The following is a 15,241-nucleotide window of genomic DNA, read 5'->3' on the forward strand; positions in this document are numbered from 1 at the left end:
CTTATATTCATGATAGCCACCGTTCCTGGAAATATGATGGTCATCCTTGCAGTGTTAGTGGACCCAAATAAAAACCTACGAAGTCCTTTCACGTTTCTGATCGCCAACCTCGCTGTGACAGATCTAATTGTTGGCTTGTTGGTCGAACCCTTATCCATCAATACCCACTATCGAGAGGCACGAGGCCTTTCCATCAGCTTGTCGTGGTTTTCACAATCTGTTTATTTTCTCTGTTGTACAGCTTCTCTTTTGAGTTTGGCTGCTCTTACTGTTGACCGTTACTTGGCCATCACAAAGCCGCTATGGTATCGAGCCAATACCAATTACAGGCGAGTAGGCCTGACTGCTGCCACTGTCTGGTTCCTATCTGGCTGCTTTACCTCTCTTTTCTTTTTTGTGGGTTTTGTCACATACGCGTTTGCGTTTGCTAATATCACCATGTTCTGTACACTCTTCATTTTCATCTTTTCCTATGTGCGCATTTTCCAGTACGCCAAAAGACAGATCGCTAACATCAGTTCCCTAACTGACGGCCAATCGGAACACAACAAAGCGCGTCAGCGCGCTATAGAGATGGAAAACAAATTCACCAAAACATATTTAATCATGCTTGGGGTCTTTCTATCTTGTTACCTCCCTTCTTGCATCATGATCTATCTAATGAACCTATGCCACACTTGCAGTTGCGAGCTCATTCATTGGCTTAGAGATTTTCACTTTGTATTTATCACCATTAATTCCCTCATTAATCCTTTTCTTTATGCTTTTCGCCTACCAAACTTCAAGAGTGCTGTAGTACGCATGCTCCACTGCACATTTCGAGTGGCACCTGCCATGAATCCCCATACCACCAGAACTAGAGACCAAGGTCCTCACGGGAAAATCGAAGTAGCCTTAACCCAGTCCGCTCAATTGACCGCTGACAATGCCGGGAAGAACAGGATGGATACCACAACAACCAAGACAACCAGAGAAATCGGCCCCCATTACTGAGAAGAAAGACTGACGCTTGGTCTGATAAGTCATACAACTTATTCCGTTCAACCTGAAACATGCGCATTTGTTTTGTTTTTTTAAACCGGAGTGGAGGCCCTAATAATAATCTTATTGAAGAAACTAGAGCGGTTTTCAATTGAGTGTCGAAAGTAATTAGCGAATTGCTTTGGTTTTGCATTTACTTCACTCAGTGATTGGTTCAAAGTCCTCGCGCCACTTTTTCAACCAATCAGAAGTGAAACCAAAACCAATTGTGGCTCGCGCGTGCACATTTTCCCGCGCTTTGTGTCGGCTACATGTAATTACTTCGAGTTTTGATTGGTTTACTGGATTGTCTCCGTCCTTTTTGATTGGCCAAAGTAATTACTTTGGTTTTGGTTTTACGACACTCATTTGAAAGCCGCTCTAAACCAAAGTAATCGCTATTGCCAATTATAACAGATGCTGCTTATAACAAAATGGCGAGAGAGAATCAGCCAATGAACTGTTACGCCTTTCGAGAACCAACCACTGAAAACAATTAGATGGCATTCACACCATGAATTTTTTTACCACAGTTGCTTGTAATCTCGCAATCTGATTGGCTAATTTGCCGTTGTCGATAACAGTCTAGACAACGCTGTACGCGTCATGCTCGCTTCAATTTGTCACGCAATGTAATAGCCAATCAGGAACGCCCATTTTGCAAAAATAAACTAATCATAACAACGCTTGCTCTTTCTTTGTGTCATGATTTTGGTCACGCTCTGAAATAAAAACTCTCTTTGGCGTTGAATATTGTGGTAAATATTGTGGACTCACGAGGCGCAGCCGAGTGAGTCCACAACATTTTGACCACGGTGATGACGAATATCGTTTTCGACAAAAGTACGGACAACGCTGAACCGCTTTCGATTTGTTAATTTGATTGTTTTCTTGAGGCTCTCTCTTCGCGAGCTAACTAGGCTAGAGGAACTGGCCCTACCCAACGACAGCGTTGGGGCCAGAGGACGGTTGACACTTACGAGATACAATGGAAAATGGATTGTTTGACTCTGGGGCACTGGTCATTTTTTTGGGGAGGGTAATACGTCAATTCTCCAGACCATTTCCTACGAATTTTGTGGCCTCAGCTATTTCTTTTCATTAGAAATTGCTAACCCTTCCTTTGTTTTCATCAGCAAATCGTAAAACCCAAAAGGGCACTCAAAGTTTTGAGAATTGGTGAAATATAGTCCCCAATCTCCCTCATTAAGAAAAGCTTAGTATCCAGGCAATTTGTCTTCAGCTTAGAAACCACGCCATTAGCTTTGCCTAACACATTGTCCGTTTATGGGAAATCAATAGTCTCCTTAGCTTTGTTTTCAAAGGAACGCTGGGACCATTTTCTTGTCGATGGCTTTCATTTCTGACATTCTCGTAGCTGGGTAAGGAGTTATATTGGTCTGAATAGTATGTACTATCTTCTTAGGGGGTCGAACGATCGACTATTAAAGGAAAGACAGACTTTTTTTCCATTTTTAAGGTTCACTTTGCCACGTAAGTCAAGCTTAATTAATTCACTCACTAACGCATTGAATTAAGCTTAGCCTCGTTTGCGATGCAAGGGAACGTGATTCCAACTTTTTTAGACCGAATCTGGTTAAAATCGCGTCCTTCCACTTTATATCCATCCTTTCTATCGGGATGATATCTGTTTACAAACATTGTTTTTGTTATTCACATGTACCAAGCACAGGAACAAAAGACCTATTGTTTCGACAGCCAATGAGACTCTGGTTGGCAAATTAATGATAATAGGTGACGTCAACGGTATCTTCGCTATCTCCCACTATATGTAAACCCACTAATCAATTAGCAGCTACTCATGATTCCCAAGATGTTCGATACTATGATTAAACTAGAGTTTTACAGCGTTAGTATCATTTTCAAAAATGGTTAGAATTGAGTCTAATGGGGGTATTGAAAGCAACTTCAGCATTTGAGGTCATGGGCTTTGCTGTTTTAGCCATGGCTAATAAACACTCTCATTAACGACTTTGCGGGATTTTTGAATAGTTGCACTTTTAATGCCAAGCTAGTTTTGGGAGGTTTTGCGCACAAGGTGCATTATGGATAAGGTAATTTGGCATTTCACCCAGTGAAATTATTGAAATATAGCAATTATTATTATTGCTAACACAATAAACTACAACAAGTTGCAAAAACATGTGGAGACACTTTATCTTCTTTGGGCATTATTAATTTACCTAATATCTTACACACTGCAACCCCCCTCCCCCCCCACTCCCCCCCTCCTCCTTATCAATGTTGCTAGCAATACCGAAAAAATGCTGAAAACTTGAACAGTCAACATTGAAACGGGGAGAGGGAGGGGGGAAGTGGGAAAGGTTGAAATTCTAGATCCGGCGGGTATTGAAAGCTAGAAAAGGTGTCTTTTAACAGCAGTGTCTCGCCAATTTTGCAACCTTTTGTAGCTCCCCTTCCCTTCAAAAACTCGCCATTTTTTTGTGAGAGAGTGAGAGAACTCAGAGTGTTTATGTTTCCTATTTTAAAGCAAAGGCAGGTTACCACTGAGTCCCAGGAATTCCGATAGTGACGAGAAAGAAATACGCATGTCTTGAACTAAAACTCTGAAAAGCATGACAGGCCCTCTTACAAGTCTAACATTCTTAATTTTTCAGCACGTTGTTGATAAATGCCTGTGCTGTATTAAACTTCAAACTGTAAGTATCACTCATTATATAATCTCAGGGACATTATGACTAGAACTGACACCAAAGTTTTCTCATTTTCTGAAGTGGACAGCAGTGCTTTCATTCTCATCATTCTTCACCCACCTGAAACATTTCAAAAGACAGACAGTAACATGCATTACTGCGAGAAAACATATAGATTTAGCCAATCCTAAAACCAGAGCTTCCGGTTTATTTGTTCTTACAATAAGCAGGCTTGAGCGTGCGATCCAATCAAAACCAAGTACCTGGTCAGCAGTCAAACAAAAAAAAAAACAGCTGACCTCGATGAACTCTCAAGTTGAGACCACAATATGGTCATGTGATACTGGTCAGTGGATACCTTGTTTTGAAAGGTGTCAATTGACAATAACATGAATGTCAATTATCAAAGATGTACCGGTAAGCTATAAACTAGCTGGAGTATGGCTGCCTCGATGAGCTCTAAATGTGAACCTGCAATATGGTCACATGATACTGGTCTTACCCATGGTGCCGCCTGTGCGGAGCTCTGCTAATATTCATTTACTGTAATAGATTGATTGTTTTTGACAACTCCTTTGAGGAAAAGGTCATTTCTGAGGGAAACTATTGTACAGTGTTTCAAATGAGAATATGGTTGAACCAACCTTACAGGCTATATGGGTCACCACTTTTATTCCAAAGACAGGTCAAAATTAGACAGGTGTGTGAGAAATGGCTAATAGTGTGTGAAATATGGAACCAAGAAACACAATTTCTCATGCATTAACCTTGATTAAATTCTCATTGTCTTTCTAACATTTTGCTTTATCAGTAAAAAGAAGAATCCTACTGATTCATTTGGAGAGGAAAATGATGAGCCTTCACTTGGTAATCTCCCTTGCATTTTCTCTATCCAGCACCTGCCACAACAGTAACAATACCCTACATCAAAGGAACCTCTGAAATTATTGCATGGATCCGTTACAACATCCGTGTTGCTGACAGACCCATCACTATAGTACAAATAATAATAATTATTATTACTACAACTTCCCGCACCTTACAAACGACTTATCACAACAAACAACACACTGACTGACTTATTCTTTATAACAATAACAGACCAACCTAATTTACAATCATATGATACACATACAGGCCTTAGACCTAGATGGATTGAAACGTGCCAATCACTGCTTGCAGTCTTCACAGTCAATAACGTCTAGGCGTAACTGAAAGTCGACCAGCAACATCACAACTTGACTAACCGATTATGTCAATGACCAGAGTGTTTACACCATCTACTGATGTTACACAGATCACTTGACTCTGAAGATGACTTGGGTTGCCAAAGCATCAGTCAACGTCATCCTAAACTGTCCTTCTCAGGACTACACCCACCTGGGTGATCGTACTTCACTTTATTATGATTATGACTCCTCGGTCCAAACCTTTTATGATTACCGGTATTTTCAAACAAAGTTTGTCTGCTATTCGTGCATTTCTTCTGAATACTCTATTAATGTAGTTTGAGTCTTTCTCATTTGGACACTTTTGGTTCTTATTACAAGGTGAAAAGTTCAAGGAATTTCTCCTTAATCTACGATACTTCAGGATTTTTATTGGACTCTGGAACGTTGTTATGATTGTATTCATGATTGTGTAAGTATGACTGACAACGTCTGCCCTTTTGTGTCAGGAACTTGACCCAGGTTGTTTGTGTACGAACTTTATCAGTATGGACAAAAACAAATTTCTCATGGCTGTTCTCTTGGGTTTAAATGGCATCACCTATGTTTTATACTTAGATAAAGTGGGTGTCCTGTATAGAAGAATAGAAGTTGGTGGTTTTTTTAGCATTGTTTTTGAGTTTTTAAGTAAAAAAAACTCTTTTAGTTATGGAAGGTGTTTTTTGGGTTTCAAAATACCAGGCAACTTTAATATGCATTTAAGATTAATGCTGCTCCTGCGTTACAAAATAATTTATTGGTCAACACAAGTATGTGATCAAATGCCGCTCTCACAGGGTCACAGTTCAGAAAATACTTTGGCTAAAACTCGTAATACTAGCCACACAAATATGTGTAATAGAGTGCTGCTTCTGTGGTCCTGAAGTGATCAACACAAATAATATATTCATACAGTACTGTAGGTATATATAGCAAGAGGTTTGTAGTGCATTATTTAGATGGACTTAACTGAATAGAGTGTAATGTGAAGTGCTAGATTTCTACCCCATATGAACTATGTGAGCGTTAGCCCTACTAATGAAAATGGGAACCCACGACCTTCGGTTTAGATCACCGCTGCTCTACCGACTGAGCTACAAGGTCAGACGCGAGCAGGCCTTGGGAGCTGAAGATGTTAAAGTCACGGCAATGAAGATATACAAGTACAAGGAAGGGTTACGTTTTTGCAAATGCTGTCCGTGTTGCACTTATATTTCAACAGTGTAATGTGAAGTACTAGTTTTGTACCCCATATGAACCATGGGAGCATTAGCCCTACTGATGGAAATGGGCCCACACAAGGACAGAGAAAAACTCTGACCAGGGTGGGAATTGAACCCACGACCTTTAGATCACCGCTGCTCTACCGACTGAGCTATTCGGATATTCTGAAGTTGCCCAGTTTCCTCTCTTCACTATCAATAGAAGCCATACAAACAGCATACATGTAGCTGGTACAGCGTGCTACTTTATTAAGCACGAAAGCTACAACCCCCAAGGGGAACTCCCATATAAAAAGGATGGGAGTGTCTGTCGGAAAATTTTGAAAAGAACCCCTAAGTGGTGCCAAGATCCTGTCTTGTGGGCGTGGCATGAATCTTTTTTAACCCCCAAGAGGTACCAAATTATGGGTTTTAATTAGACAAAATTAAAAATTAGTTACCTGTCAAATGTCTCCTGTAATAATTTTTCGGCTCAATACCCTAAAAGATGCCACTAAAGCTCCTGCTGTGGACCTTTTGAGGCTGAACACCCTAAGAGGTAGGAAAACCGCTTTTTTAACCCCTAAAACGACGAGCAACCCCATCCCCGGGTTACAACCACCCTGATCTTAGAAAACCGTGACTAATTCATGAGCCCAACAGGTTATCATAACATCGATAAAACGTCATGTGCATGAGCTTTAAACCTGATAAACACTCCTCGTTAGAATTCTTTGTATAAAGAATTGTAATGAGGCGCAGCTTATTTTTCATGTATGCTAACCTTTGTTCGGACCCCTGAAGGGACATGCTTTTTGTGGCATGTTTTTTAAGTCGTTCAAAACACTCGCAACACATTTTTTATCAGGGAAACACTTGGCTATGGGTTGTGTTTTTAAACCTGATAAAACACTGCTGTGAGCAAATGTGAGAATGATATACACAGTAACTCTGTAGCTGCGTGATGCAGCTCGAGTCAAAACCCACATTTCGACTTTGCTCACCATAGAGTCTCCAGTAGCTCAGTGGTTAGAGCATCCGACTAGATCACGGAGGGTCATGGGTTCGAAGCCCATCTGGGTCTCGGATTTTTCCGAGTTTCCAGTGGGTTCTATTGTCACCAAAACACTGCTGAGTAGAATAAAGTGTCAATTGCGGTAAACCCATATCAAGCTTCTTTCTGTTTTGTTTCAGATTGTTTGGTTCCTGACAGGATCTCAATGACAGTATCCACTGTGACGTGTACAATGTACATGTGATCATGCATATCTTCTCAGAGATGTAAGAAGATGAATAATTCACCCAAGCTGTTAATGCTTTCATCAAAAGACAAAACTTGGTATTGTAAATTACACTCCCTAAATATACTGCAGAATTTACCTGTATGATTATAATAAAATGTGACTGATGTTTTGAAAATTCTCAAAATGGGATAAACCTTTGGGGAATTAAATTTGAGAGCTTTCAAAACATTCTAGTATTATATAAGTGAAATACTTGTGGAAAAAGAACTTCAAATGAACATCAACTCTTAATCATTTGCAAAATTGAAGAAAGTGACAAAGGGTTGAACACTTAAAACCCTTTCAGCCCCGTGGGGTTCCCCATTGACGAGTAAAATCGTCTGGCGTTAGACAGAGTAAAATCTATAGGTGGCACTCTTGGGAGTGAAAGGGTTCATGAAATAATCTGGGACCACTCGGAAACTGCACCACAGAATTGTTATTTTCTTCTCTGGAGATAAAACTTTAACATACAGTAGGGTTTGTACAAAAGTTCTCATACGAAGTCAAAAGTATGATAGTAAGAGAAGTATGACATCACTTAATACATTTTCCTTAATGTCCGTTTTCTTTCCTCAGTAATATGCTTATTTTAGTGAGGTTTTCATTATTAAAGGTAGATTTGTAAAAAAGTGAAAGACTTTAGGAAGGATATTTGTGCCCCTATTCTTCTATGCCATCACAGAATATTGTGTATTCAGTAAACTTATAAAATTTATTTCATAAAGAACACTGTGATCTAGCACACTTCGTGCATGAAAGCAGTTTCCATTTCAGTGAATGAAGCCAAGCCCAAAGCAATACGGACCTTCATATTGGAGTACGAGGACGTGAGCACGGGTATTTCGAGAAATTTCGTTCTTTAAATCCTCTCGCCCTTTGTAAAGGAATCCGGGTGGCTCTCTGATTCCAGATTCCGAGACATGGATTCGGGATTCGAAACTCACGGGTTCCGCCGAAATGGATCTTGGATTCCATGAAAATTTGTGGATTCTAGATTCCGTACGCCGGATTCCGGATTCCGGATTCATTCACATCGGGCGATTTAAACCTAATGCGCGTGCTCAGTACAGAAAACTAGAACTCGTAGTCGTTCTGTTGCTCCAATTTGAAGGTCGCTAATCTAATAACTGGAGTTTGTACTTCGCTAATGACTGGACTTTGTACTTTGCTAATGACTGGACTTTGTACTTTGCTAATGACTGTACTTTGTACTTAGACTACATTTTATTTAATGTCAATAAAGGTGTCAGGGTAAGCGAGTAAGCACGGCTTTGTAGATCAGGGTCATGTTTTGACTGACAATCAAATCATCTCTTCATTTTGTTACTAGGATTACCATTCACCGTCTCCGTCCACCGTTTGCACCATTTCGACCATACCGCCCGCACCATCCCGACAATACCGTTTGTACCATTCCGACAATACAGTTTGCACCATTCCGACAATATAGTTTGCGCGGCCATTTCGACACTACCGTTTGCATCATTGCGACAATTGCTGGTTTTCACTCACGTGATCAACAGCCGTGTTTTTCAACGAAAACAAAAGGAAGCGTTTGCATAATAATAGAGTTAAATTCCCGGAGGATTTGGTCGGGGCACCAACATGGCCGCCTTTTCTTTGTTTAGGGCACCAACATGGCGGTCGTGACGTCATGTGAAAACCAAGAATACCGTTTGCCCCATTTCGACCATACCGTCCGCACAATCCCGACAATACCGTTTGTACCATTCCGACAATACAGTTTGCACCATTCTGACAATATAGTTTGCGCGGCCATTTCGACACTTCCGTTTGCACCATTGCGACAATACCGTTTGAACCATTTCGACCATACCGTCCGCACCATCGCACCATCCCGACAATACCGTTTGTACCATTCAGACAATACAGTTTGCACCATTCGGACAATATAGTTTGCGCGGCCATTTCGACACTACCGTTTGCATCATTGCGACAATACCGTTTGAACCATTTCGACAATACCGTCTGCGCCATTTCGACACTACCGTCTGCACGGGCGTCTGCACCATTCCAACAATACCGTTTGTTTTTTGCGACAACACTGTTTGCACCATTTTGACAATACGGTTTGCACTATTTCGACAGTGCGGTTTTCATCATTTCGACAATACCGTCTGCACCATTCCCGACAATATCGACTCGGTACCATTTCGACAATACGTTGTGCATTATTTCGGCAGTACCGTCTGCACCATTTCGGCAATTTCAGTACCAGCAGTATAGTAATGACTTCATTTAAAGGGTATTACAACTGATGACCCTGTGGGCCTCAAGTTAAATCAAACATTGGTCTTCGAGGAGAGGGTGAAACCAGAGAACCAGAGAAAGACCCCTCGGAGCAGAGTAGAGAACCAACAAACTCAACCCATACGTGACACCAAGTTTGTACAAAAGCCAATAACATTAATGCGCAATTACTGATACAAACCCAGGTTTGAATAGACCATTTTACAGTTGTGGCTAAGTTACCAGGCCTAACAATGGAAGCGAGGCTGCCGGTGACCCTGTTTTGATACAAACCTTCATGCTTTTGTAATGTTAATATGGACTAATTAGCGTTACAACAACACAATTTACATGATAAAAGCTGTGAGGTCTGTATCAATGCAAGGTCACCGGCAGCCTCGCAGCCATTCATAGGCTTGGTCGCTGAGCAAACAACTGTAAAATGGCCTATTGGCCTTAACCTTGTATTTTTATGCTGAAAGAAAGAAAAATATATAGTCCGGCAATCTTAGAGCCTAAAAGCTTGTGGAAAGTTTTTCTGATCAGAAAATAGACTGTGTTTTAAGTTTCCCGTCATCCAAGATTAGTTTAAATCTGGCTTTGAACCAGACCCTTGTTGGTAACATGGGCACGAAACAGTTAATCTCTTTGTCTTAACCATTTCTTTAAGACCGATTGTGCCATCTCAGTAAAAGGATACTTCGCCTAACGTGAAAGAGGAGGAGGAGGTTGAACACGCGACGTTTTTGAGCCGCGACACGAACACAATGGAGTTGTAGGCTCCGGGTCATGGGTTCCTGACCTTTTGAATTAAAAAAAAACCAAACATTTGGTGAATATTTCATTCACCGGCAACCAAGGTTAAACATTCATTTCTTCTTAAAACTCAATCCAGTAAGTAAAATTATGCAAACGACTGCCTTTATTTGTGATTATTTTTGTCTTAGTTCTTAAATATGTGTATCTGTTTTAGTTGTTTATTTGTTGTAGTCGCTACAATTGTATAATTACCTTTCCTTAGCTAGGGAGTGACTTGAAAACTAGTTTATTTAGCCCATAGACACCTTTAAATTGTAAAAGTTAAAGGGGCTAGGTCACGCTGTTTTAGGTAATTTTGTTAAATTTTGTTAGTTATGAGCTCTAAATGATGTCGCGCGCAGCAAAACTACCAATGAGAATTTAGAATAGAGAAGAAAAGAGTGGAGTCTATTCTATTCTGAATTCTCACTGGTGTTTTTTCTGCGCGCGCCGTCGCCACTGACGTTCCCGTTCTGTTGCTAAATCAGCCTATTTTGTGAGACGAACGCAATCACTGGTGCGCGACTGCTTGTGACGTAATACAATAACTTTGTTCTGATTGGACGGCATAATGCATTCGCGGGAATCCGTACGTCTAAAAATAAAAAGATACGGGCAAAGGTAGTCTCCAAAGGTTTATATGGGAGATTGATGGGTTCCTGGTATAGATAATCACATGATTTCGAGTGCAATTTGAAATAAATAAGCACGAGTAAATTTTTTCGAAGACGACCAAAATTGCACGGACTCGTAGGGTGACTGCAATTTGTAGTCTTTGAAAAAATTTACAAGTTTTTGATATTCCAAATTGCACGAGAAAAATCATGTGATTACTTACTAGTAACATGCATGAAAAATTTCGAGATGGTTAAGCAAAAGAAACCCATGCGCACGCGTGTCACGCAATCAGGGAAAATGCGCCATCCAGGGCTCGCGCTTGATTTGAAAACAAAAGATTTGATTGGTTCTGTCCAAACCCTATTGTTTATTAGCCAATCATAATCCAGAGTTTCGATGTGTAATTTGCACTGGTATTACACTTTTTGCACTGTGTTACACTTGAACTGCATTGCGCTCTCAGCCAATTAGAATCGAGTATTTTTTTCATGTATGTTATTATAATGGTAATAGGACTGAGTCCAATTTGGTCTGTAAACATACGAGTGATTAACAAGATCGGATGACCGCATAGAGGGAGTCCGATTTGTTAAATCACGAGTATGATTACAGACCGAATTGGACGACACGAAGTTACCATCATAACCATCACAATTTCCGAGAAAACGAATGCATTCCTTTTTCACTGTCCTACGTTACAAATTCGTCCATTTTGGAAAATCCCCAGTTTCGTAGGGTAAGCGGTTGTTGCTATGGTTCTTGTAATGAATTCTGTGATTGGTGGATTGAGCTGAGTTCACTTAATGTGATTGGCTGATGTAACTGTCCGACTAAGGTGTCCGATTACAAATCGTCCTTTTAATCGGGTAGACTTTCATATACCGGACTAAAATGGCGGAGGCCTTGCTAATTAGGTATTGTTATGTTCGCTTTGTTCTTTTGTCTCATGGACATCAATTATTTCGGATCCGTTATGTAAAAGACCAGCCTGTTAATCCAATGGAATATCATCAACGGTGCCATTTTGTGCGCAAAATTGTTTACTCTGCTTCGATCTGGTTGATTCTTGCATCGAGTTGTTGAAGGCTCTTACAGTTCTGTCCTCTTTTTTGCATTCAGTGGTTTCCTTGTCGATCAGTTTCTTTGCATACCATATGGGGAGTTTTGATGTAGTCTTCACAAAATAGATTATATGATGTCACGAAGTAATGTGATAAATACTTTTTCCTGAGGGCTTCCAGCAGGTTTCCAAGAAGCATTAACACGCACTCGGCTCTGTTCTGCTCGGTCCACATCTCGATACTTGTTTCTTCAATCGTTTTCAGCAGTAGATGCTTCAAATGAAATGTTACCAGGCCCTTGGGCTCTGTGGAACAGAAGGCTTTGCAATATCTCTTCAGGCAAAAGTAACATTCGCGCTGAATACCACTCATCTCTTGACTCAATATGTATTCTGCATGTGAGAATGACATTCTGAAGTCTGTCTCTGGATGGACACTGGTCCTTGCCGGTTTTGCCACCAAGTGGACCCCTTCTTGGACAACTCTCTGTACAACCTCAGGAGAAGGCCAATGTCGGTCTCTTGTGATCCATTCCAATCCAACTCGCGGCCATTCTAGAAATCTTAAAGCGGGTACAAAATCGATTTCTAACGGAATGCTGGCTTCTTCACAAGGGGGACTGTTTCTCGTAAACTCCTCTCCAGAGAGACATCCTAGAACGGCTTTCTTGTGCCTGGCCCTGTCCAAGAAATGGCAAAATTTGTTCTCAACACGGGTTTCAAATGGATTCGTGGCGAAATGCCCAGAAGTGAACTCCGCGCAAGGACGGAAAGTCGCAGCTGCTGAAGTCTCCGAGCTCTTCACGGTCCAAAAATTTGAAAAATGGGACACTGCATTAAAAATGAAAGGAAGGACTCGGACTATGCGTCCCGAAAAAATCGGTGGATGGTAATTCCTTAATGCAGACGTAGCCACGTACTCAGTGCCTTCCACGAGGCAAGAATGCAAAGCAGGGTGATTGATTCCTTTGATCCTGACATAAAGTGGATTACCGGGTAAGAACTCAATCATTTCTTCTTTGATCATGGAATTTTTTGAATTGGGAGAGATCATCACATCCAAGTCACCCCAAAACGTTGTCTCTAAGTTCTCAGCAACACTTCCGTATACACTAATTTCAGAAAAGATACGCGAGGCCGTCAATAATTTAATTTTGCGGAATATATGGTGGTAAAGTAATCCTGGAAAGGAAAAAGGACAGACGGTATCTTCCTGTTTTCCAAGAGCCTCGAGGACGGAGTTCAGCTCCAGCATTTTCTTATCTCCATTAATGTCCATTTCGCCAGCCTGCATATACCTGATGCAAAGGAATTTTAACACAGTTTGATCGGGGACAGCTTTTTAACCATTCCCATGCTGGTCCGATTGATGACTCTTAGCGGGTAAAGTTTCAAATATATCCGTTTGAAACCGAAATGTCGCAGTCCTTAAATAGGAGTTACTTACACCGAACCACTACTCTTCTTGCCGTCATGGACATTCAGTTCTACGGGTCCGATTTTGAATAAAAGCCCAGAACGTTCGGGTAATATAGTTTTCCATATATCTTTACCTCGCCATTCACAAATTTGCGTACTTCAACTTTATCTTCAACCAACGGTTTCGGAATCCGTCCGTTCGGTTTCCAGAGTCGGATTTCATAATTTTCCCTTTTCAGTAACTTGCGAACTTCCTGTTCACTGATGCTAGTCACTTCAGCAAAAGGGTCAATGGGTTGCATCCAGCGTTGTGATTGGCTCGTTACAGTCCATTTTGTTAATTTCTGACGGCTCGCTGCCTGTCGCAGTATTCTGAATACCAGGCCCAGTTGTTCAAAAGGTGGATAAGGCTATCCACCGGATAAATCACTGTCCATTGGATAGCACAGTTGACCTCTTTGGCTTGTACGTTTTGTTGTCCCATTTCAGACCACGTGATGTTACTCTAGAGAACAGTTTCTTTTAAATGTAGTCTTATGCGCGTGCTTATGTACGAATAACTTATGAATTCCCTTGAGAACATCACGTGGTCTGAAATGGGAAACAATTGGTTTCCAAATAACTTATCCAATGGATAGTGATTTATCCGGCAGATAGCGCTATCCATCGTTTGAACTACAGGGGCCAGATGTTCTGAACTCTTCGCTGCCGTAGCATGGCCATGAATAACCAAACAAGAAACGAGAGAGAGGAGAATTCCTTGAGCGCTCTGATCTCCTTTCAATTTTAATAAGCTACGCTGAAAATGAAATAACTTCTAGCAATTAGCACATTTTTGAAACGTGCGAAAAAATTAAGAACAAAATATTTACTTTCACTCCAAGGACAAGAAAATAAAATTGAGCTATTGTTTCACCGTTCAGTTTCGATTGCTTGACTGTAAGAAGAGTTGGTGGCCTTACATCATCGTTTAGAAGAAATTTTACGAGAACAGTTCTAAGTCTGATTAACAATCTACCTCCACATACAGACTATTCCTGCACAATCAATTTGAATTTGGAAATGACTACTTTCTGAGAATAAAGAAACCCCCTGACTGGAGATCACACGCCACACCCATTTTTTGGTGAGGAGACGGCTTCACACCAGAAACCGGTTTACTATTTAAAAAAAACCGGCTTAGAGCTAAGCAGGGAACCTGTAATGTTCAAGCCTTGCCAGTGTGTATTTCGGTAAAAGCTGTGTAGAAGTGAGTTGTAGTTGTCAAGGTTTGACATAACAAGCAGGGAACCTGTAATGTTCAAGCCTTGCCAGTGTGTATTTCGGTAAAAGCTGTGTAGAAGTGAGTTGTAGTTGTCAAGGTTTGACATAACAAATGCGCAAGAAGTAATGTTGCCTCCAAAGTTGCATACTTGCGAATAAAGCCGATTTTGCGCAAAGACAAAGGATGATTTACAAATAGATTTCTCTCAAGAGCCCCGTCAGCCAAGAGTAGGATTTGCCCAAATTGGCCTAGTCCCCATCAGCGTCATAAAAGTGTATAGTTTTCAACCAAGGTTTGCGGGAAAATAAACAAAGACCAAATCGGCTACTCAATGTTCAACCCAAAACAAACCCTTTGGGGATTAAACGTTTTGTTCAAGGTATTTCCATATCATTTATATGTGAATACTACATTATAACGCCGGAAAACACAATAAAAAAA

General features: G+C 40.8%; 2 protein-coding genes across 2 annotated transcripts in view; both read left to right on the forward strand.

The window, feature by feature from the left end:
• Window positions 1-993, forward strand: part of LOC137974241 (adrenocorticotropic hormone receptor-like) — a 1,068-nt gene extending 75 nt beyond the window's left edge. Inside the window, exon 1 of the mRNA XM_068821112.1 lies at window positions 1-993. This exon is cut by the window's left edge and continues 75 nt beyond it. Within this exon, the coding sequence (XP_068677213.1) occupies window positions 1-993 (993 nt within the window).
• Window positions 994-2,264: 1,271 nt separating this feature from the next.
• On the forward strand, window positions 2,265-8,659 carry LOC137973017 (small integral membrane protein 7-like). Its single transcript, XM_068819724.1, has 5 exons — window positions 2,265-2,402; window positions 3,660-3,701; window positions 4,507-4,562; window positions 5,246-5,336; window positions 7,300-8,659. The coding sequence occupies exons 1-5, from the start codon at window positions 2,371-2,373 to the stop codon at window positions 7,313-7,315; spliced, it is 237 nt and encodes a 78-aa protein (XP_068675825.1). The 5' UTR covers window positions 2,265-2,370; the 3' UTR covers window positions 7,316-8,659.
• The last annotated feature ends 6,582 nt before the right edge of the window (window positions 8,660-15,241 follow it).

The sequence above is a fragment of the Montipora foliosa genome, chromosome 10 (assembly GCF_036669935.1).
Source record: "Montipora foliosa isolate CH-2021 chromosome 10, ASM3666993v2, whole genome shotgun sequence".
NCBI lineage: Eukaryota > Metazoa > Cnidaria > Anthozoa > Scleractinia > Acroporidae > Montipora > Montipora foliosa.

Bases quoted from the DNA above. Each gene is read 5' to 3' on its own strand.
- LOC137973017 (XM_068819724.1), top strand. From the start codon at position 2,371: ATGGCTTTCATTTCTGACATTCTCGTAGCTGG. The intron at 2,403-3,659 runs GTAAGGAGTTAT...TTAATTTTTCAG, and splicing joins TCTGACATTCTCGTAGCTGG to CACGTTGTTGATAAATGCCT. The intron at 3,702-4,506 runs GTAAGTATCACT...TTGCTTTATCAG, and splicing joins GCTGTATTAAACTTCAAACT to TAAAAAGAAGAATCCTACTG.